This window comes from Rhea americana, unplaced genomic scaffold (genome assembly GCF_003343005.1).
Source record: "Rhea americana isolate MKP2758 unplaced genomic scaffold, rheAme1 scaffold_49, whole genome shotgun sequence".
Lineage (NCBI taxonomy): Eukaryota > Metazoa > Chordata > Aves > Rheiformes > Rheidae > Rhea > Rhea americana.
Window position 1 is genome coordinate 1,220,961 of NW_028186634.1, and position 24,531 is coordinate 1,245,491.

A 24,531-nucleotide genomic window follows, 5' to 3' on the forward strand; every position below is an offset into this window, starting at 1 on the left:
TTAAAAAGGATGCTAATCTGCAGAAAAGGAAAAATACCCAATTTGAAGAGAAGTTTCATTTGTGTAATATAGGAGAACATAAACATGCAATTCTAAATACAGCTGCTGTGCAGTCCCAATCTGCAGCCCCTATTCACCCAAACAGTCCAGCTTATGTATGCAACAGATATTGCTCAGATGACTTTAAGAGTTAGAAAACAGATTTTTTTACTCTACCTACTAGGAAGTAACATTTCTAGAAATGCCATGAGATACAGGAGGGTAAATAGCTCAAATTTTAAATTCATAGCATATGGAAAGGATAATTTTTCTTTCTGTTGCTGTGGTTTCACAATTAAATTTTTCCCAGATGCGAAATAGTCGCTAAGCTGACAACAGTGTAAAGGGAATGCCCTCAACTCTTCCATTATCTGCAAAAATGACTACTTGCACTAACAACTGACTGAGTTAAGAATTGATAAATGGAATAATATGATTGTTGTGAGCTTTTTGCTCAACATTTGATGGAATCATCCTGATTTGCATCAGGCAGTCTTTATCACTGCTTTATTTTTTTTTTACATTTTTCTTTTTAAGTCACTGAATGGAATTTTACTTTAAAATATAGTCTACTTTCGAGTAACAAGCTCATAATCCATGTACTTAGCATAGTTTCACTACACAAAGCCTAATATTCAAAATTCATTAATGTAAAGTACACAACTATTTCAAGAGATAGTGAATTAGAAAACTTAAACTATATTTATTGATCCTCTATTACATAAATTATGCAGTATGTTGACAGGTTGTTGAACCATTTCCATTACTCTTCAAATGTCTTCCAAAACAGTTGTACAGTCAGAATATTGCACATCATTCTTCTCTATGCTATAACACTGCACAGAGAAAAAAAGTGATTATTTTGTTCTTCTGCCTAATGGATTTCATACTTACAAGAATCACAGATACTGCAATTTCTATTGCTGCCTGATCAGGATTTCCAGAAATGAATTTCTGATTTTAAAGAAAAATTAAACGATGTAACAATAAAAATCTACAAGCAAATACATTTTTGTTAGAGTTCATACCTCCATAGCTGCCCAGCTATTTCCAAACTCTTGTGAATTTGTTAATTCAAAATTATCTGGAGTCCTCAACTCATTTATTGTTTTCAAATCAAAATTCCCACATAATCCAGTCAATTTACCCTGAAAGAAAATGTATATACACTCATATAGTTCTACAGGATATGAAACACTACCAGCCACAGTCATTTTCAAACTTGCTTTAAGTTCCTGTTTTCAGTTACTTCATTATAAACTTGTCAGAATTTGATGCTTTTAGCTAAATTCAACCAAAAATGTTCAGCCATTTCTGATAATAAATCTATGGAAAATATTCTGACAACATTCAAAACATCAGTATCATTCCCTTACAACTATGATGATGTTGAGAACCTCCAAGCCTTTGAGAAGGGTGCTGATTTTTCTCCCTAAGTAGTAACCTGTTTGTTGGCAATATGCTTTTTGATCTTTCAATAAAGTAACACCCATTCCAGTCACATGAAGGTTGTATACTGAAGGAGAATACTGCCCCCAAACACTAGTTTCCTTTGCTACAGAAGTTAGATAGTGAATAGTGACTGCAAAAAGTACTGTATATGAAAAAGAGTATTTTAATTCACAAGGTAGTTGAATGCTTCCCTGCTTGACTCTGCCACTGAGTTTGTGTGATTCCTGACACATTACCTACTCTCTAAACCATGATAACATAGCTTCCTATAAGACTTACATAATTGTCTTATACAAATGGCATCAAATATGTTGATTTCCACTTACCTGCCACTGATGACCCATCTGTACATGAACTGTTGTTCTCTGATCCCATAGGACAGTGATGTACTCATCAGGAAAATGAACAACAGTAAAAAACCCAGCTTTCCATACCTGTATTTTCTGTAGTTTGTCTATGTAACTGGATGAGCTCTATTCAAAATAAACCAAAACAACTCATAATGCAAGGAATTTCTTTACAAAATGTTCACTTGATAGGAAATGAAAAACATCAGTGAAATGAATGACCTAGGTGGTTCTCAGACAATCGTCCCAATACTGACAGAAGGCCACACAGGAATACGTGCCTCAATAAAAGTGGTCTGGATTTTGATTTTGAACAGTGTTGAATTTTTATGAATTTCTTTTTTAGAGTTTGATTTTATATCAAATTTATAGAACGGATAATGGCAACTGCAGTGAAGAATAAAACTTCAATGTTTCTACAGAGAGGTGCAAAACTAGTCATAAAGTTCCTAGGAAAGATTTTCACTTAATATATGGCCTTACATTCAGAAAGTCTTTGCCATATGCTTTTTTGAATACACATAGGTATAAGCATGCATGCAATGTCTTCTTGAAACAAGAACTTGTTTATGTACATCCAGGGACTGCATCTTATTTAATGCAATAAAGTATTTTTCTCTGCCTACACGAAAATCAGACTTGGAGTTATTTATAGCAAGGATGAAGCTGTCTGGTTTAATTAGACAATACAAAGAGGCGTAACTTTGTGCAGCTAATCTATAAACCATAGTACCATTTATATTAGATGTTATAAATACTAAATATTTATAGTAATAGTTTGCAGTTTAGCCAAAAATAAAAAGAAGTGAAACTCGCTTTGGAGTACACCAGAAACTGCAATTTACTTTTTGAAACTGTATAGGAGCATATCTCCTATATAACTATATCCCAGAATAGACTAAAATCTTAGTTCTGGTGAAATTTATAGCAAAAATCCTACTGGCTTCGAAATGCCCAGATTTTCCTTAGACACATCAAGGCTAAACAGAAGAATTATGATCATTTACCATTTTCTTGAAATATACCTTAGATTTTCTCTAAGATTTCCAGTGAACTTTACAGATACAATTAGCATTAATGGTGAAGATTTTTGTACCCCTGCAATTGAAGTTGCACGTTTATCTATTTATTTACTTACCAGTGAACAGGAACCACTCCCTCCCCGAAGAGTATGTTTGTTACCTTTTAAGCAGTGTTAAAGAATGAAACTTACTGGATTCCCAGTTTCATCATCAAATATTAAAAAAGATTTTCCAACATTAATGGAAATGTATTTTCTGCAAATGATTCCAGTATTAAAGCAGTTAATATTTTCTGTAATAACTGAGAAACTGGTTGAAGAAGTACCCTGCAGAGAAAGCAATAGGATAGCCACTTTTAATTAATAAAAACTAATATATCTATTTATATATGTATAAGTAATATAATAATATAATATTATATATATAACAATAATATAATATAATATAAATAATATTTATATCTGTTATTATTGTAATGCATGGTTCAAAGTTTAAGCAACATCAAAGCTTAAAAAAAATAATACATAAAGCTCAGTATATGTACAGATAGGAAACAGGTATCAGGTGTAGAGGATTGTACACTGCATATCAGACTGGAAATCCACAAGTCTACCTTGTTTCCATAAATTTGCATGTAAGCTTTGTCTTCTCCTAACTCACATGTTTTGATTAACACTACTGTTACTGCATAGAACCAAATAAAGTCCTTTAGAATTTTATATTTATTTGAGTGATGGTAAATAAGGATTAAAACACAAGTAGCAACAAACTTCATATGCAAGTCAGTTGTAGAAAGTTTATCTAATTTATAAATCCAGTTTTTCAGAGTTTTTTAAAAAGAAGCCTCACCTTAACTAGATAAACCTTACAAGTTCCAACAAAGTCAAATGTAAATCCATCAAATGTTCTGTAATGTCGATCCCCGTAGGCAGTACACATTGATGGGCAAGGATGGAAGGTGCATTGAAATGATCCATGCTGGCAAACGCTGAAAAATGTATGACCAATTATGGTAATATCAACCTTAAGCATGGACAAATGATTACAGCTACTGCACTGAAGAAGCAAGAACATACAGCCAGACTTACTAAGTACAAGGACTGTGGACAGAAGCATTTTTAAATGTTAATTAAAAGCGGTATAAAAAAAAAATCTGAAAAACTGTTACATACTGTTTCTTCCTATTAGATTTTATAGGTTCCAGGATATATGGACACTGGAAGGGCATGTCTTTTGTTGAAACAAGAAAACAAAAAATGCCTCCGAAATTAATACAATCTGTTCTCTAGTAACCCACATCAATAATGAACCACAAGAGTAAAGCCTTCTTTATCATATTCTGCCAGTACATTTGTTTCTGTACCAGCTGAATCATAGAATCAACCAGTAACATTCCTTTTTACTACAGTTCTTATTCACTCTCTACTTCAATGGGAATTTTACATTAGTAAAATGTATTTATAAAGAACCAGGAATAAGATTTCATTTCCTGAATGCACAAGTAATCTTTGAAAATATTTAAGTTCTTAAATCACTTGGACACTTAAAAAAAAAATCCTTTGATAAATTCTGCAGAGTTCATCCTCTGATACAATTTTTTCATAGGTATAACTAAATACAGGTTATTAATGCAGGCTAAACTAAACACACGATGCAATATAATTTCAAGCACATAGCTGTATTCTCCTGAATAGTGTTTCACATCTTATGAATAAAGTATGGATTTAACTTACAGAAATACCTGATAAATTGCTAATTTTTGTCATATCAAATCCTTAAGTGCCAACTAATATTAAGCTTTATGCCAGTATTATTTTTATTTCTATTCATATTGCCATCATACGTGACAGAGTTAGAATACTGTGGTTTTAGTAAGAATGGCAAATGTCAAGAAAATAAGAGTATATAAACCAAGGGCAGTTGCAGTTATTAGAAGATCATGTTTCCTTCTGTTCCCTTAGCACATAACTTAAAAAAAATTTGGAGTCATTTTCCAGATTTTCCAAGACTCTGCTTATCCCATCACTGGCTTAGCCCACTGCTTGTGTTTTATATAATCATATATATAAATACACTAAACATATAACTAGAGTAAGTTAAAAGTACTACCTGTAAAAAGTATTTGCTTTAACAAAGCACAAGCAGATGGCAGTAGGACTCACCCGAGCTAATTCCGGTCACCTTAAGGTAGTGCCTAAGGGAGGAATCTAATCAAGTGTATTGACAGACAAATGCTATTGAAAGAAAGTATATTTGAGCTGAAAGAATAAGTGCTGCTTCTCCTGCTGTCTGAGAGACACTAGGGTTCAGCTTTTCTCTGGGCCTAGCGAAACCCTTCTCTAAATGCTGATCCATCAGGGGCTCATGCAGAACCACTTCTTAACAGGCAATGAGTAGGGAGCTCCTTTGCATCATTTTTAAGCCAAAAGGCAGGCTTCAAGAAATAAATCATGTCTTCAGCACCACAGTCCTGTTTTATACTAAGCAAACTAACATTTTTGTATCAGAATTTAGAGAGCTCTAGCTGGAAAAGCAGAATTACCAGCTTTTTCTAAGCTTTGACTAGCTTTTTAAATAGATATTTCAAATAAGCAATTGCCACAGAGACTAACCAGTGTTCCATCAAGGGTYTCAATACACGACATCAAACCAACATTGCTTTACTGCACCATCCATCTTACCTTGCCCAATACAGTACCAAAAAGCTGCTCTGATAATATGCAGTTAGTATAAAAAAACATTTCTGTATAATCTAACTAATACAAGTTAACAACATCTTCAGGCAGTTACAGTTTACAGTGAAAACCAAACTAGTCCATCTCGCGATCTGGGAAAACGAATTTCAGTTCCAGCCAGACCCCAGAGCTAGGTTTGAAGGTTCTCAGCATTCCACAGATAGTTTTGCCAACTTACCAAGTTATTCTATTTGTCATTTTATTGCTCAATAGAGAAATGAGATTAACAGTTATGTTACTAATATTATATCATGCATTAATAAGATGATACTGAACACCAACACTACAGTATTCCTGTGTGCTAAATAACATTCAAGTCATTGATAACTGTTATGAGTGCTTATGTGGGCTTGCTCGCATAGCACTGTCATGCTTCACATCAGCAGAAATGCACATTTCCAGTATATCGATAAAACAATATCACATAATATCAAATACACCTATGTGCACCTGTTCAGCACTCTAAAAGACCTTCTGCACTTCACAACAAGCATGTCATTTCTGTTGGAAGCACAGCTTGCTCTAGACTTCCAGACTGTCTGTGTACAACTGATTGCCAAAAAGCCATTATCACTTTGCATATCTTTGCTTCTTGACATGGAAGACTAAAAAAAGCCATGAGCGCATTAAGGATCTGTGCATGAATTAATGGACCTGGCCTCAGAAAAAAGAGAGAAGGCTAAATATCCAATATCTTCCCGCCTGCACTGCTGCTGCCTTTGGTGAAGTCTCATACAGACTAAATGGGATATATCGGCTCTTTCTGATGCAAGCAATCCCACACCAGGTCCACTCGGAGAGGCCTTTGAAAATAAGGGGTGAACAACCCGGGTCGCTTTACCTGCCTGCCCAGTGGAGATGGCTTGTAAGTCGCTTCACCAGTCGACCAAAGGGCTACAAATATCTTCTAGAGCAGATACTGAGGACCTGACGAGAGGCAGAGGTAGCAGTCAGCACAAGGCTGGAGGGGGCGACGACATCCAGACAAGGTAGTGATTAGTGCTGACTGGACAAGCCTTCACTGTACTGGGCTACATTGAGCTGTGCAGGCCAGGAGCAGCAGTTTACCAGGTGACACTAGTTATATGTCCCTGGTAGGCTAAAAGAAGGGGACAAAAGGACCTGCTCCGCTGATAAGCGGGAGGCTCCAGCTCTACATCCTGATGCTTGATAATACGGCTGTTTGTTCTGAGGCTCTGGTATGACAAATGTTTAGCGCCAGCTGGCAACGTTTAGCAGCGGACAAAGAAGAAAACAGACAGAAACCATCAGGAAACAAGTTTGTTTCAGGATCATGCAGATTTGGTATTTTTTCACATCACTCTTGTGAAGCTTATTGAAATGGTAGTGTACAAAGTTCTACTGAGAACGCTCCAGGACAGTTCGCAAAGTAACGTAGGTACAAGGGTACTGCCACATTTGCAACACTRGATAATAAAAGGAGTAACTTCCCTACATGCAAATGAGTGAAYCTATCAATCAATGTCTATTGGAACACTTCCTTTAAAAGACAATTGATTCATCAACTATCTTACYTCCACATACAAGAATTAGCAAGCAATTTCATTTACCTGTTGCTAAGTTCAGTAAACAGTACTAAGTAATCTCTTAAATTTATACTTATGAACATTGGGCTACATTTTCGACTTAGATTGCTCAGGTCCAATGCTAAATTTGAAAAGGAAAAAGTAAAAAGCTTAAATTTCATAAAGGGTCCTGAATTATGCTGTTTGAAAGATTTTTCTTATACTTYAGGAACATTGGCCAAGAAATATTAATTTAGAATATTCTGATCTCTTGATAATCAAAATAATGATTTTTCTAAATCAAGCTTTACCCAAATCTGATTTTATATCATTCCCAAATAAAGAAACATAAAGATGAAATAGAAATATAACCAAATAATCAAAATGAAATAAACTGCTATATAGATTTCTGCTTACCATGTATGACAGGAAGAAATGACTTTGTCACCTGGAAAGTATTCTTTTCCTTTCCATGAACATGGACATTCATCAGTTTCCAAGCATGCATCTCCATGTTTAACAAGGCTATCAAAACCAGAATATGAAATATGCATTCAATAGAAATACAGTTGATGTCTACATACAAAAATCTTTTCTTGCATTTTTAAGTGATTTGTAGGTTTATTATGAAAACAGAAGCAATGTTGAAAATCTGAAATTGAAAAAGGCACAATTTTATTAATACCTATAGATATATAAGTTGGTAACTTCTTTTCAGAGGTACCTGAATATTTTATCTTTAGTAAGTGCTAGCACTTTGGGCATTAGCTTTTTAACTAGTGATCATGTGAAGACTTATTCCTTAATGTGCAAATTTTAAGGTCAGGAAAACACTATGATTTTTCAAGTCTGGTCTCCTTTAAATTTTACCAAATTACCTTTTAACTCAGCCAATTGACTTATATTTAACTAAAGTAAACCTTCCAAGAGATGGAAGAGCCCTAGTCTTGCAGTTCAAGACTAAAGCTATAAATTTCTGCTCATAATCTCAGCTCCTCAGGTAACAGATAAAAGCTGAAATCTCCAAGTATGAAAAAGACTCCATTAACAGAGAAAGAACAGAGGAATTCTCATCCAGCAAGACAAAAGAAAGCAACTAATCTAAATTTTAAAACAAAACACCTGTTGTTTTTAATGATGTTCATAAAAACTGGAAAAAAAAGTTATGAGAACTAGATAAAAAGAGATTTCAAACAGAAACTAATAAAACTCAGGAAATATACCAGAAATACTGAATGCTTTTATTAAAAGCTGGGTTTTTTTCACTGAATCTAAGACAGTTTTATTTCTTCCAAAGATTGATTCATTTCTTTAAAGTGCTTTTATGTTATCTGGCATGCAAGTAGATATCAGGACAGATCCTAAAGGCCCAACAACATACAGAAGATCCAGTTGTATTCAATAATAAATATATCTGCACATTGAAAATGGTGATTTTCTTTTAAAATATGTAACTTTTAAATGAGATACAATAGTGTATTTCACTTTAAATCTTGTAGCTCCAGTTTGCTTCTCATTCATWATCTGTTCATAGAATCACAGAATCAGTCAGGTTGGAARGGACCTCTGGAGATCATCTAGTTCAACCTAGGCACAATCCCATTTGATACAGCATGAAAAACTGGAGGAAGAAACATACTAGGTACATAAAAAAAAGAATTTCTTGAAGGCCCCATAAAATCTAAAATGACCCTCATTTCTAAATAACAGGTTTTTTGTATATTGGAAACGTATATTGGAAAAGAAACAGTCTCTTGAAATAGCACTATTAGGCTAATACTTTGCTGTTACTGTTAAGATTAACTTGTTTGGACAAAAGTAACTTTCTACAATAACATAAATTTTGATGTGTAATCATAGAGCTATTCTTAAGAAAACAATTAGGCCTTTCTGTTGTTTAGCGTTTTAATTTGTGCAAGACTATACCTGCACCAATAACAACAGACCATAGGCATCAGGCACAACCTGGTTGTTAATACAATTTCGTTCCCCTGGTATCTAAAAGGAAAGATCTAATTATGCATTTGCCACAGAACTTTTTATTAACTCGTACTAACAAATTAGTATTTTATGAACTATTATTTAGACCTTTTATCAGTATGTTATTTACATCAGGTGGAAATTCCACAACTCTGTAGCTTCCCCACCACCACCCTTGGARCATAGTGACTTCGTACAAAAAAAGAAAAAAAAATTAAACTGAAACACTGTAATTTTCCCCCRGGTATAGGAAGTGTTCTTTGTAATTCATATTTATTTCAAGTATTCTGTCACTTGTGGACAACCAATTGGGAGGCTGAATTTCCCACTGCTCTAAGACTAAAACTGAATAGGCTCTATTCAGACATAAAAGGCATCACTGACAAGGTAACACTAAATGCAGTTTCTTCCTCGCAATATTACCCTAAAACAAGTGATAACAGCTTTCTCTCTTGTAAAGCCAAGCAAACAGATAGATTTCAATGATCTAAGAATTCATCACCAAAATGCTACTGAGATACCTAATACTGTTCTCCTTTGAAGTATCAAACATTTTTCTTGCAGTCTAAGCCTAACGTACAACGAATTGCAGATACACGTATCCCTATTACAGCTCATCACGCTTGACCGATACCATGTCAGTACTATCTCATTAATGTATACAGCTCTGTTTGTTAACATAAAGGGTTTCACAAATTTTGCCACAAAGGCAGGATTTAATTAATTGTTTATTATTAACTATTTGAAGTGCTTTTTTATAGTCTTTTTCTTTTCACAGTTTATTAAAAAGAAACATCAAGTGAATTTGCCAAGCATGAGGCATCTTGCAAAATATTTGTAGGGTTTTTAGTATCTTTGTTGTATCTGTCCAAGTAACAATTGATTTTGATGCTTTGACTGAGCTAAAGCCAGATATCTGCACTTTTCCCCTTTGATCCAGTTTCACCCTGTGTTAGTAGACACAGTCTGCATTCAGCTCTACCATCAGCACCCAGCTAAGTAGAGGATGTCTCTAAAAAAAGAAAATTCACAGCAGTAGTAAAAGCAGCATAAAGACAAAAAGGTATGAGAGTATATATATAAAAAAAAAAAGAAAAAAAGAAAAAGCAGAAAGGAGAAGTGGAGTTCAATGGGACCACCTAGATTGCCATATTTTGCAACCCTCTCCACGTGCCCATTCATCCCCTGGTTTCTCTTCCAGCTGTCTCTGGATCTTCTGGCTCATAAAGCTGCCCATGCCTCCTTTCCCTGCTTAAGCAAGATGCACTTGCTGCTCCCGCCTTCTTCTGATTGTTGGGACAGAAGAGGCAAAGTTATTTCAGAAACCAAAYGTGTAACACACAGAGCTGCATGAAACCTGGGTACTGATTTTGCAAAGGACTCTGCAACACCAGAGCTGAGCAGGAGAGGGACTTTGTCTTGAAGTCTCATTCTAAACAAACAAATACAACAGGAATTAGGCAAAGTGACTGAAAGAATGGGGGTAAATACATTTTTATTCCTTCTTCTTCCTTTTAAAAGAAGTTTTACTTTTTAACTTGTACGGTGGGGAATGAACACAGAAGAGGGCAGAGATTGAAGCCTGCTAGAGAAAGCAGCGTTCAGAAAGCAGGTGCTTGGCCACCACAGCTCTCAGCTCCAGCAGGCCCACAAGAGGGAGATCTTCTCCAGGAGCACCAGCAGCTCTCAGGGCAGAACGGGAGAGGTGGTACAGCATAGCTCATGGCAAGACTTGAGGGAAAGACAGRCAGACAGCTATGGGTCTATACTTTGTACAACATATTTAATCAATGAGAAGTCCATGGACGGTCAGTGGTGGTGTGTGGTTTGATACACTTCCACATTGTCTCAGCTGCACTTCATGTACTTCAGAGATAGGACTATTTTCTTTTAAATATGTTTGGTTAAACACATTTGAAGACAAGTAGGAGTAGGATTTCTGTCCAATGGTTATCATTGAGCGTGCTGAGGACAGAAAATCATGTAACGAAGGACTCCAATGAAAGATGGGCAAGATGATAGCAGTAACTCTTCTTGAATCACTGTCACTAGTTGAAGTTTCTTTAGACAGATACATTTGTTTTGAAAAGAGTTACACTGCCTGRGGAATTAATTTTTTTTTCTTTTTAATGAACTACATTTTTGGGAAATAGATATTTGAGGGCATATGTCAAAGAATAATCCTGGTTTCAGAGTTCCTTATCTGTAGTAAYAGAGGATAAGGTATTTACTAGAAGACTAACGTAACTTCATAGCTGAAGCAGTTTTCAATAAGGAAGACAATTCAGCCAGAGCTGGTGGCCTAATGGACTCACATACCTTCAAAAATAAATAATAGCACCTGCTTTTTAGAGCTGCATCAAATGCCTGCCTGAGTTGTAGTGGAGATTAAAAATAAAACAAAGCAAACAAAAAATGGCTTAACTACTTCATGATTTCAAGTCCTTTCACAGAAACCAACAAAACCCACACAATTCTAACTACACTAACAGTATTTTAGTATGCAAGTTTGCTGAATTAATGAAAAAACTTAAACAGCTAATATATTTTTGTAATCTCCAAGTATAAAAGAAGTCTTCCTTTCAAAACCAAATAGTGGAAAGTCCAACGACTCTCTGCTTCAGCATAACWGAAATAACAGAAGGTAGTATGTAAAGCTACTCAAGAATCTGAAAGATGTTGGTGAAGGAATCTGAGTTAAATGTGAAGTGCAGAGAAAAAAAATGTTTTCGTCTAATATGAACTTGAAAGCGCAAGACCAATAAGGCGTCGGAAGCATTGCAAGAGGAGGTAAGAAGCAACAGAATGCACTACAGGCAGCAGCAGATTTGCAGAGCACAACAGGATGGAAGACAACTGGCTCGGCTTGCTAAGGCCAGTGCCAGGATGCTCATTCACTCCCTGAAAATAAACTCCAATCCACTACATTTAGCATGTTGTAATTCTACAACTACTAGAAATAGAAATTAGCATGAGAAAACAATATGAATAAATATCAGTTTGTGAAGCACCCAGGAAGATACAGGAATGTTCATTCAGTTTTTGTCACAGAGCAAATGGTTGAGTGCACAGCCATGATGGTATCCCCATTGGGAATAATATTTGTATCCTGAGAAACATCAGGTTTGCTGAGAAATACCCTCTTGAACTCCACCTAGTCCAGAAAACAGAAAGGAAAAAGACTAAAAAGTTAGGGTGATGGTAGTGGCAAGGGCATCCAGAAGAGGAAAGTGATCAGTATTTTTATTTTCATGTTAAAAACAATGAGTTTTACTCCTTAAATTTTTTATACTTGAGGAACAGCAAGTCTTTCGTAAAAAGTATGTCTCATACCAAAAGGAAAGGATTTTCAATTTAGCTAAGGGGACGTACTTAAACATATGAAACAGTTAACAAAATTACTTTTAATAAAAAGTAGCTTTATAAAATATCTGAAACAAAATTACTTTTAATAAAAAGTAGCTTTATAAAATATCTGAAACTAAATTACAGTCTTAACACGTCGTTTGGATTGTTTTGCCACAGACACATAATATGACATTAAATTCACTGTTTCTTTGTGCAAATTAGAAAGTGATGACTTCTCYTGTTTAGAGAAAATCTCTCAAGAATGTGTTTAAGCTCCTTACATGTTATTTGATACAGTACGCCACCTCTGTACTATGGAAATAAATGATAATTTCTAAACAAGGAATAGGATATCACTGAAATATGGAGAAATCAACAGCTAACTATGGTTAGGAAGATATTATAAAGTACAATTATATTTAAGTTCAAACACAAARTTAATCATAGCAAAGATTTATTAATGGTTTGAAATACAGGAGTCTTAAATTCTCACTATATAGGTATTTTTATAACAGTTGTTTTGCTAACATGGCTTACAGAAGGGAMAAAAATGTAAAAGATTAAAATGTAGACGGATCTAATAGGGAAAACCACAAGGTAGTAATAGAAGTAGAAAGAATTACTCTTTAGATTTGGGCAATATGTATTGCACGTTTTTGACAAAATCCTAAGAATTTGTACTTTTTATTCATATGTATAGGCTGAAAGACCTCTTGATTTTTACCGTAAGATAGAATTAACTTATAAAAGAGATGAGAATTATTTCCTTCAGTTAATGTAAGTYTGAATGGATTAACATTATCAGAAATAAACACTGATGTATATTACTAATTCAACAGAGAGTCTAACTGAAAACATGTCTTCAAAAAGATGACAGCATTTCTCACAGTGCCTTTTCTAGACTGAGGCGCTTGACAACAAATACAAAACAAAAGTACACAGTAGGTATATCCCTAATGTTAAGTTTTCTCTTCTGGTAAGGAAATTTATAAGTTTGGACTTAAGACATCCAGTTATTAATAAGTATTTTTGAAAAGCTCATACGAAASACAGTACGAAAATTGTCTGCATGAAAAAATTCTGTTAAAAATCTACTTATTTTATCACATATATATAGTCAGTTTTCCAATATTTTAATTCATTGTTTGYTGTAGTAATGTTTTTGGTTAGCTCATTTCACAGCACCAAGATCAAAAAATAAAGAATAGAAAATACCTGCCTGATTTCAGCCTTAACCTTTCAACTGTGCAGATACTCTCTTTAAAGCCCAGMGTGCTATTAGAACCTGCTATATTTAAAATAATTCATCAGAAGACAACTGATACAGAATATGACTGGCACAAGTGTCAGAAGYTGATGGTTAAAGTGATTCAGGGTATGCAGTTAACCAGCCTGTTTATAAATATAYAGTTACTGCATCTTGTTGACGGCACAGTCATGAGGCAAGGCCATTCACATTTCTGAATGCTACAAGCTCTGTGAACCTAGGACATTCTGACAATGGTGGCCAAAAAAATCTACAGAGACAAGTAAAACTTCTAATACTTTTAGCTATTGAATTAAAAAAAAATTAAGAAAATCTTATACATGTCTTTGTTTTGTTTTGTTTTTGAAAACGCCTCTAATGAGAAGATAGGGGAACTGGCTTTTTACATGACTTGGGATCTTTTCCTCCTATAACTATGCTGGCTTAACTGGATATTATGAATGAAAGATAGGCTAACATCATGATCCTTTACAATGATAAGCTTGTAAATAGGGTCATGTTCAGACTCTCTTCTAAAAGTTAATGAGATAATCCTTAACCTACAACAAATCTTGTGTTAGATTTTCTCCTCCTCCATTTCCATGTGCCTCCTGAGATAAAACACAGGAAATCTGTAAAACCCATCCAGGATCCCTTGGCATGACAGGATGGAGCATGATGCATTCCTGTAGCCTCAAGGATTATAAGAATYCTTCACCACTATTACTAGACCATACAAGTTAAGACTAGCATGAATGCTGCTCTAAAATGCTGCTTAATTAGGGAGTAATCACCTTTCTTAAATGCCTCTTTTCTTCCATCTTCTACAAGCGGTTGGTTGTCAGGGAAAAAGAAGAGAGAATAGAAGAAAAAAAATTTCTTTGTTAGACTCAGGTCTGGTTTGCTAAATTCCAGATTTTTGAAATTTTATAGACAAGTATCTAAACTGGGAAGGAAATAGTTGCAGATATTCACATACACATAAAAAAAAATCAAGAAGTAATCACATAGGCATAAGATTCACAATATATTTAAAAACATACAGAGATACCATATACACACATATGCATGCATATACACACATAATCACTCATCTGTTACTGTTTTTGAACAGTAAACTTTTATTTACATCAACAGGAACCATGAAAGAAAAAGGTCTATAAAAATATGGGCAGTGAAGACTGCAAAAGAGAATCACAAATCTGAGAATCATAGTAAATAGTCACAAACTCCTCTCAGCATCTTTAAGCAAAAGGTGAGACCATGGAACAAAACTACATCTCAAATGAGCAGAAAAACAGTATTGTAAAAAACCCACAAATATGAACAAACCACATGCCACAAAGAGCATGAAGCAGAAAGATAACAACCCTGCTCTGTACCAAAAAAAGAAAGGAAAAAAAAAAAGAAAAGAAAAAAAAGAAAGAAAAGGAAAAAAAAAGCCCTGATTGCTGATTGGGGAACTGAATAACTGAAGTAGGTCAAATTTCCTTGTGGYGTTTGGACACAAAGGCAGCCTGTTTCAGCAAGAGAAGATAGTTACATGCATAACATGACTGCAGCCTCTTTGTTGCAGTGATATTGTTAATGCATTCCAGGGCACGTACCCGCACAGTTGCCATCTTACGGACTTTAAAACACTTCAAGTAGCTACCAAAATTCCAGTTAACCCTCAACTGTCAGTTCATCRAGCCCTATAAATACAGACAATGACAAACATGCAAACAACCAAACCCAGCTCCTTCCACAGTCAGGGGGTAAAATAAGGTCAGTAAGAAAGGAGGAAAAAAACGGGCAAACTTCTTCAGTAAAGTGATTGATTTGGTTGACAGCAACAATAAAAGTAGGTTTTAAAAAGCAACAAATAAAATCTGGCTGTTTCAGAGTTCATTAGTGGTCTGCCTGAAGTTCATGGAAAGCTGGTGGAAAAGAGCAGCTAGAATACAGCATTTATCCAAATTAGGCTTTGGTGCACACACATTGTACAGCATGTAGGAATACAGAGACTTTCTCTTCGCAATTTGATTAAAGATTGCTTCTTCATGTCAAGTTATGCACATTTGGTATAAAGAAAGAGGRGAAAAAGCATTTGAATCACAGTAACCCAGAAGCAGAAAATTTAATTCAAAGATTGACTTTAAAATTTATACATGATATTGTGAACGGAGTATTACTTATTTTTTCTGGTATGCAGCAAGAAAATAGAGGATATTGTCATTTAAACAGTGAAAGATGAAAAATATTGGTTTTGAAGTTCTGAAGGGATATGGAAAATGTGGATAAAGTACTTACCTTACAAGGACTAAGACTCTAAATTCATCAGTAAAGTAGTATAAAGCAATATTAGAAAGTGTTCCAGGTGAACTGTATTCTCAATCATATTTTTAAAGTGGGGGGAAAGTATATGATAATAATTTTCATCCTGTAAGAACTGTAACTCAGAGCTGAAAATCTCCCTTAAATTTAGGTATCTACAGAATAGTTACTAGCATCCAATCTATCTGCTCTAGACTAAAAAGGGGGTCATAGAGACAGTTGCTACTTTTCACTATGAATTATTTATTCTGTATTTGATTTGCATTTTATTGCATTCCACTAGAATGTACTCTCTGCATAACAAAGAAGAAATGCTGGAGAAAATACTTTGAAGTATCTCAAGGAATATTTCAGGTTTTCCAGARGCTGGATAGACCAATCATATTTAGATAAAAATATTGCCCTTGAAGTCATAACATCACTTTTAGCAAAAAAAGGTCCTTTCTCTTTCTTTTTGTGGATACATGTGTTAAATATCTTTCACAGAATCATCACAAAATAATCATTCTACTACACAGATTGTAAACATCCTTCCTCCTGAAATAATGCAAGTTCCCATGCAGGTTTCTGAACTGTGATATTTTCACCTATCTATATCAAAAGTTTTTTCATGAGTTTACCTAAAACAGCCAGAAATAAATCAGACATGTAAAACTGATTTAATTATTGCTTACATCAGGTTAATTTACAGATGATGAATCAGGCTAAATTGATGCAATACATCAGAACAGGTACAAATGCACGAACAGAGAAGCGGATCTAACTATTTCATTTGAAGATCAGTGTTTCATGGCTTTTGTACTTTTTTAAAATGGACATCTCAGCTTTGTATTTCRCTAGTAAGAATCAATTGTCTAGAAAGATGATCTTACAGTTTAACAAACTCACATTGTGTTAGAATCCTGCACTGTTTAGCTGGAACAAGTACTGTTACCTTCACACTTWACCTTATCCTGTGTTCGTGACACTTTCTCTTACAACAACATGCTTTCATCTTACCAGATTGCTCTGAATCATATGCACAATGTGCAGTATAATCATTGGAGTATGCATTTAGTGACTAGCTATTAAAAAAGAAGTAGGGCTATTCAGATCCAATAACTTCTACACAACTGCTCTTATTACTAAAATATTAAGATTCTTTGATTTAGATTAAAAAATGCATAGTTTGTACACAGCAAAATTGTCTCTTTTATTTCCAAAGGCATACATGAAAAATTAAAAACACATCTTCAAGACCATCTTTGTTTTTCTTAAGGCAATCTCAAATAAAAGCAAACATATACATAGCATATGACACATTTAAAAGATATCAGACTTGACTAGCTAGCAAGTAACCATTTTCAATGGAAAGAACTGAGTAGTATTTACAGCAATTCTCAATTCATACGAAAATACACAAACATTCATGATCATTGGACTATAGCTTGTATTGCAAAAAGACGCAGTCTTTGATCAGAAAATAAAACAAATAAATGCTGTAGATTGTTTGAAGTAATTCTTGGGTTCTTGGGCCACTAAAAAAAAAAAAAAAAAACCCTAACAAAACAGTATAATAATGGAAAAGCCAATTAGTGATGCAATATGTAAATTACCGTACCAATCAACAGATTATCTCAACAGACGRTTTTTAATACATATCCAATATTATTTTAACCTCAGGAGGTCATATGAAAAACTTCCATTTTGTCATACGAACAACTACCTCTACCTTGGTACGGTGCCAGAACACTACTGTATCATCCAACTTTTCCTGAAACCAAATTCAGTTGTCCACCAACCCCACAAATACTGTAAGAACTGTTTTCCAGTTGCAGCTTTTGTAACTATATTCTCTAATAGTTAATAGACCTAATAAAGATCTACCTCTGGGGCAAGAACAAACCTTCAGAAACATACACATTCCCTAGCAGAAAGAAGGTAAAGGCTTCCGTTAGCCATTTGCCATGAGGAAATAGCCTAGTAAGTTTAAACCGAGCTACTTAGATTAGAATAAAAGGCAAGTCTTGAAAACAAACTACTAAACAAGTACTGATTTCTCAAGGAAACAGCTCCAGAAAAACCACCTTTGTTCATGAATAATTTTACACTTCAAATGGAATTAACGTGTCTTCCTAATAAAACTGCCGGCGACGCTAATTAAACAGTAATATAATTGAGTAACAATTATTACAATGTAAAAAATTTTTTTTTGCATAGTTTTCTCACTTTTCTGTCTCAATTCTTTACTTCCTTTCTCTCCCATGCTCTGGCCAAGGTCAGTAAACTGCTGAAGTGCAGTGACTGGATTAGAGCACTTCAATGTCCCTTCTACATTTCTGTTACTTTGTTTTTATTATTGTGGGGTATGAGACCTTGGGCTCCACTTGTATCTTAATTTACCACTTATGCCTTCAAAAGGCTGTATCTTTGCAGGGCACTTACTCCTTGACACTTCAAATTCTCCCCAAAAAAGTAAAATGTCTTCATCAGAATTAACTACTCAATCACTGCTGAAGTGAAATACCTATTTTTGTGCATCAAAAGATAAAAAGATAAGAGATGGCCTTTACTCACCCCTGTGGGCAGACACAGCCTGAAACACAAGGAAGATGTGCTGAGAAAGTGAGGTTTAACAGTTGATTCTCACAAGTTCTCTCTCTGCTGAGCTCAGGATCACTTTGTGGATTACTGCAGTTGATATAAATCTGGCCAACCGGGCAGTTGTGTTCTGGGAGGAAAAAAAAAATCTTCACACCTGAATTTTTTTTTTTTTTTTTTTTTTTTTTTTATCTGATATGGGCGTGCAACTAGATTATTTAGATGATAGACAACATTAAAAACACAGACCTACTGGAACAGTAACATGCTATTGTTTGTTCCTCTTGATCACAGTTAACTCACAGAAAACTTCACAGAACCCATACAAACCTGACATAAATTAATGAAATGAATGTATTGGCTCAGTAAGGGACTTTTTCTAAACAGTTAGTCAGGAGTTAGCCCTCTAAAACAGAAAAGGAAAGTACTACTAGAAGAGAAAGACTAACTCAGAAATCAAAAGAAAATAAGAATATTGTAAAAAGGTCTAAAAAGGTCTAAGAGCTAGATCTGACATTCTGTGCTGGAGCTGCTGACCACAAATAAAACAACTCTATCACACAATTACTTTTGGGATGCGCTGAGTATATGCTGTGGATGTGCAACAGAAATGACCAAAGTGGTGGTGGGATTTCAAAGAGTTGGTTGAGGTTTTTTTGATTTTCATTTTTATGGGGAGCATTTCCAGACAGTTGTCAGTACAACTGTCAATTTAAAAGTGCCTGGGGAAAAAATTTCTGCTAAAAGTCAAAGAGCTGCCAATTCTGGATCTGAAAAGGGGGAGGAAAAAAGTCTTTTGAACAGAAGTAAAAGAGTATCATTCACAAAGTCTGGACTTTAAWACTTAAAACACATAAAAAAAAACTTATTATATTCCTTGTATCACAGAAACWGTATCATTTTTTCACATTTCAAAGTTGTTCAGTGTTTTGAACATTTTTGACATTTCAAAGTTATTCAGGGGTTGTGGAAGAGAAAAAAAATCTGGAAAAAATCGCTGCCAGTGTTGAGTTCCTACAACCATGTTTTATGGGACAAAATTAGCTTTCGTTTACTCTACTGCAGTTCCTTATGCAGACGCTTATGTCTTATAACTAAAATTTTTTACATTAGCAACTTAAAAATATTTTATTTTATAGCATCAGAAGAAAAGGGAAGTTGCTCAGTTGTAGCAGTTTTTTGGACAAATCTGCTGCTGCATTACACCTACCTACTTTCAATCACATAAATACATAATTTCTAATTTAGGGCTTCTGTCCTACAAAATATTTGTTTGTTCTGATTGCACAATCCACTAYGGTATAACATGTTCCACAGAGATGAGAAGATATGCCTTCATGAAACTTGAAGCATCTTTTCCCTTGTCTCTTCACTCACCAATTACGTTGTTATCACAATTCATTACTCCATCCTTGCAATGGCTGCAATAAAAATTTATGAATAAGTAATAAGCACCAGGAAGATCCGAAGTATTAGTGTTTGTTGACTGTTTAAAAATGATGCATACAGCATGAATCAAATTGAGAACTGTATAAATACATATGTATTATGGATAATAACCAGAGAAAAAGTATTTATTGCTTTAATGCATAAAGAGTATTAATAACACTTCAATCTTTTGCTTTCTATGTAATCTAAAGATGCAGAAAAAGCCCTAAAAATAAAATGTTTTTCATAGTACAAATATTACTACAAGAAATTAAAAATGCATATATTAGCATAAAAATACACACAGAAAAATGCCACTATACTGCTCCCAAAGGCAGTGGGATTTTTATCACTGGTGCAAAAAAGAGCTAACCAAGTCCTGTATATAAAACAGGATTATTATTATCTAAAATGAAAATTCAATGAGTAATTGCCGGAATACAAAATAAACAAAAAAAAAAAAATATATATATATAGTTACAAGCAATCTACCCTGCTCTGTATATGCTCTTATATGAAGACCTTTACACTATCATAAATGCTCCATTTTTTCTCATTAGCAGCTCAGGACTGGGCTGAAAAGCAACCTATTAGCTTACATGAGAATCCTCTAGATTCTAACAATTGTAGGTTATCTCACAACTGAAGATAAAATCCCAGTTTTTAATGTAATACAGTAGTTTGCTACTCCAGATTGCTATCGTATTGCTGAAGCAAAATTAACTTGGGGCAACAAAGAATAACATAAAATTGTTGCAGTTCATGTTTGTAACTAGAATGGTTAAAGACTTTTTCCAAGCAAAGCACAAGCAGAGTAGTTCAACACCACYGTCATTTCCTAACTGCTCCTAGCATGGACCATGAACAAACTATCCATCTGAAATTAACTCACAATTTTATGACTTTATACCTCATTTCTAATAAGACTGAAAAAAGTCTCAACAATTTTAGTGTTCTTGGTTCACAGAAGGAAAGCATGTAATATTTATGCCTAATTTTCATAAGCAGAACTTAAAAAATTCTATACTAATCAAAWTTTAAAATAGATATTTTAAGTTAGTATAAAGCTCGAGGTGTGTATACTCATTGACACACGCAAATCATCACACAGAGATAAACAGGCAAAACAAAAGGATGCTCCTACACGACATCCTGCAGCAAGGCAAAAGCAAACTGGGTATAAAGCTCGAGCCCAGGAACAAGATGCCTAACGCAAAGAAGCGCTGAGCACTGTAACACTGCCAGCTCCTGTCCAATTCCAGCYACAAGAGCCTACGACTTTTATAGAATGGCGGTGAATTTGACAGCAATGCAGTGTCAGAGAAGGAAATRGCAGCACTGGCTTCATTTCAGGCCCTGTGCTGTACAAGAGGAGAATATGAGCCAGTGGACTTGAGTATTACTCTCCCATTCTTCTGCAACAACTATGATCTCCCCAATAAATTCAATAAACTTACTGCTATTTAGCCAGCAAATTCAACTTCTCTATGCACTACAGCCAATCTACTGCCATACTTGAAGTCACATACACATCTTAAAGCATTACAGAGAAAAGCCCTGGCTCAAAGGCCTCACACTTTAACTCAGCCAACAGGCAAAGTAATACGAAAGGCAGCTAATACAGAAGCAACAAATGCTGACATATAAAGACATCACAGTGAAAATGGTTTTAAAGCAGTACTTAAAAAGGCAGAGCAGAAAGGCTATTCCAGAGAAAAAAAAAAAAAAAAAAAAAAAAAATAAAAAAAAAAAAAAAAAAAAAAAAAAAAAAAAAAAAAAAAAAAAAAAGGCACTAAAGAAAAAGGATGGGGACAAGATGATAAAGATCACAACTGTTTCTAACGAGAAACCAATGACAGATAAAAATATAATATATTCTGTGCATTTTCCTTCATATTCATCCACACATAGTCCTACAGGATTCCTAACCTACTACTAAAAAACAAGCTAATTCCAAAGATCTGATAGTCTTTACTTCTGTGTTCGAAACACTTCTGTCTTTTCAATAGACTGCTATATAGCCTTGTTAAAATGTGGCTAGCAAAAATCATGACTAATTAGCAGATACAGATTTCTCRTTTTATCTTTAAACACAGTACTTGTCAACCAGTAGATACTTTTTAAATACAATTCACGTGGGGAATGAAAAAAAATAAATTGTGGACCATCACGAGATCAGTGATCTCATCGCACTCAAAATATTCCTCACAGGACTTAGTGTAATTAAGTAGACTAGACTCTGGGGAGGAGGAGGAAAGGAAGCAAGGCTGATAATATACCTGGGAAAGCCCCTTCCCACGACTGCCAGCACTGCCTGTCATGTGCTCCGAGAACACAAATATCCGGGAAGCCAGGCAACACTACCCCCAGACTTTGCACAGCTCCACATGCAGAGAGGAACTGTTCCAGGTGTACTGCCTGATACCCTCCAGGGCATCTGCCCTAAGGTAAAGATAAGCTAACCTGAAGATTAGTGGATAGATTTATATTGATCATTACTTATGGATGCTAGGTTACATGACGCATGTGTGTCACATCCCTATTGCAACAAATGTTTGACAATATTAACCTCTTATCTGGTCCTTACAAGAAATGGAAGTATTTATTAATTTATCACAGAAATGATTTGGTCTGTACTGCTTTTAACTAACTGCTGTAACAGTTGATACAGTGAGAGACAGCTCAAACATTACTTCAAAAAAATTGTTATGCACAGTATTTTACCTTTTCTAAAGCTAAACCATGGAAAGGATGTCATGAATGTAGTGATGCAAACAGCAAAAAATACAGGACAAAAACAAAYGTTAAATGTAACGGTAACAGAGAGACTCATTGACCTTTTAGCTGGAGTTGCATTACTCCTGTTCTCTTTCTTCATTCATAAAGCTGCATTGCTCCTTTACACTCAACTGTATTAGTGGAAGATATATTCTTAATAATCCATAATAAAAGGATACACAGTCTGGTACAAGGAATTGAGAATGACAATGATGGTCTTGTTGAACAGACCTGAAAGGACAGTCAGGAAAGGGGTGGTGTTTTCTGGAGCTCTGCACATTAGTATGGATCTCCATAACATGGGCTTTTCTTTCTACTTACGCATCAAAATATTGGATTGTAATCACAGCAATCAGAAAACCTAAGTTTTACAGAAGGTCTGCCCAAAGATGCATAGAAACCAATGTAGGTTTGTTCTCCATTTCAGAAAATGAAAAGAGGGAGGAATGCGGGAAAACAAATAAATAAATAAATAAATAAAAACATGCTAGCAAGAATGATTTCATAGAGCTCAAAAAAAAAAGAAATCCACATAACACAGCATTTAATTAGATGAAAAAGAGAGAAGAAAAAACCCGTTTATGTAACTTACCACTTGCCCAATGAAGTGATAACATTTTCTCCAGGAGGATAGTCAATTCCTTGAAAATAACAAGGGCATTCACTCCTGGAGTAGAGGAAAACAGGTAACAGATAGAATAGAACTCTACACCTCAAAYTGAAGCAGGAAAAAAAAATCCCATTCACTAATAATAATTTCTATTCAAAAGTCAAGGGTTTATTTTTAAATACAAGAAATTGACTTGGATAGTTACTGATACACATTGCCATCATAACCTGAGTATATTCCAAGTGAAATCAGTAACAAAATGGAAGCTGCAAACAAAAATGAACATTTTTTTCTTTATCTCTCATGTTAAAAGCAGACTGTATGTAACAAATAATTTTAGTGATGTAGGATGAGTGTAAGTACTACAAAGAACTATTTTTGATCAACACACAGTATGACTCTAAAATCCAGACAAGTTTACTGATGCATAATACGTATGGATTACGTGTTCATTAATATTTCATGACAACTTGCAAGTACAGTGGCCTAGAACAGAGAGCGTGTGTACAGCCCCGCAGCTTTACCTACCTCCGTATACATCGTTCAGTCTTGGAATTCAAATACATTCCAGGGGGACAAGCACAGCCTTCAACACAATCACTGCTGCACGTCTCTGGCACAGACAAGGCTTGGCAGGTTCTGCCACAGGTAGATACGCAAGTACTGTACTCCTTTGTGTCTTCACATGAAAGAGCTGTCCAAATGAAACCAATCTCTCAAATTACAGTGCAAGAGACTCTGGTACCTCCCGAAAGTTTTCTGATAAATCTCTCTATTCTTTCATTCCCAATTACATTAAATTCCACTAAAATTGCCATCTTGGCACTACACTCTGTAAACTACACAGATGTAAATCCACAGTAATAATGAGTACAATAMAGTCAGCGTGGTTAATCCAGATTTACACTGCAGAAACCAAACAGTTCGAGCTTTTTGTCTCTGACTCTGAAAATGCCTGGCTCTTGTGTGTGGGCTTTGCAATGTGCACAGCATCTTAAAGAAAATAATAAAAGCAGTAGACAAAATGTGTCTAACTGGCAGCTGCTGCACAATACTGTCAACTTTTCTTATAGCCTATAAACACTACTTTAGAAAAAAAGATTTGAAATTCATGAAGTATTAAA

The 24,531-nt window shown here is 34.8% G+C and overlaps 1 protein-coding gene across 1 annotated transcript in view; it reads right to left on the reverse strand.

The window, feature by feature from the left end:
• Positions 1 to 24,531, reverse strand: part of OTOG (otogelin) — a 108,796-nt gene that overhangs the window by 49,728 nt on the left and 34,537 nt on the right. Inside the window, exons 19-27 of the mRNA XM_085317135.1 lie at positions 23,936 to 24,101; positions 23,390 to 23,464; positions 19,969 to 20,012; positions 18,568 to 18,721; positions 7,539 to 7,646; positions 3,710 to 3,848; positions 3,052 to 3,186; positions 1,818 to 1,964; positions 1,068 to 1,187 (exon numbers count right to left, since the gene is read on the reverse strand). Of these exons, the coding sequence (XP_085173261.1) occupies positions 1,068 to 1,187; positions 1,818 to 1,964; positions 3,052 to 3,186; positions 3,710 to 3,848; positions 7,539 to 7,646; positions 18,568 to 18,721; positions 19,969 to 20,012; positions 23,390 to 23,464; positions 23,936 to 24,101 (1,088 nt within the window). The remainder of the gene's footprint in view (positions 1 to 1,067; positions 1,188 to 1,817; positions 1,965 to 3,051; positions 3,187 to 3,709; positions 3,849 to 7,538; positions 7,647 to 18,567; positions 18,722 to 19,968; positions 20,013 to 23,389; positions 23,465 to 23,935; positions 24,102 to 24,531) is intronic.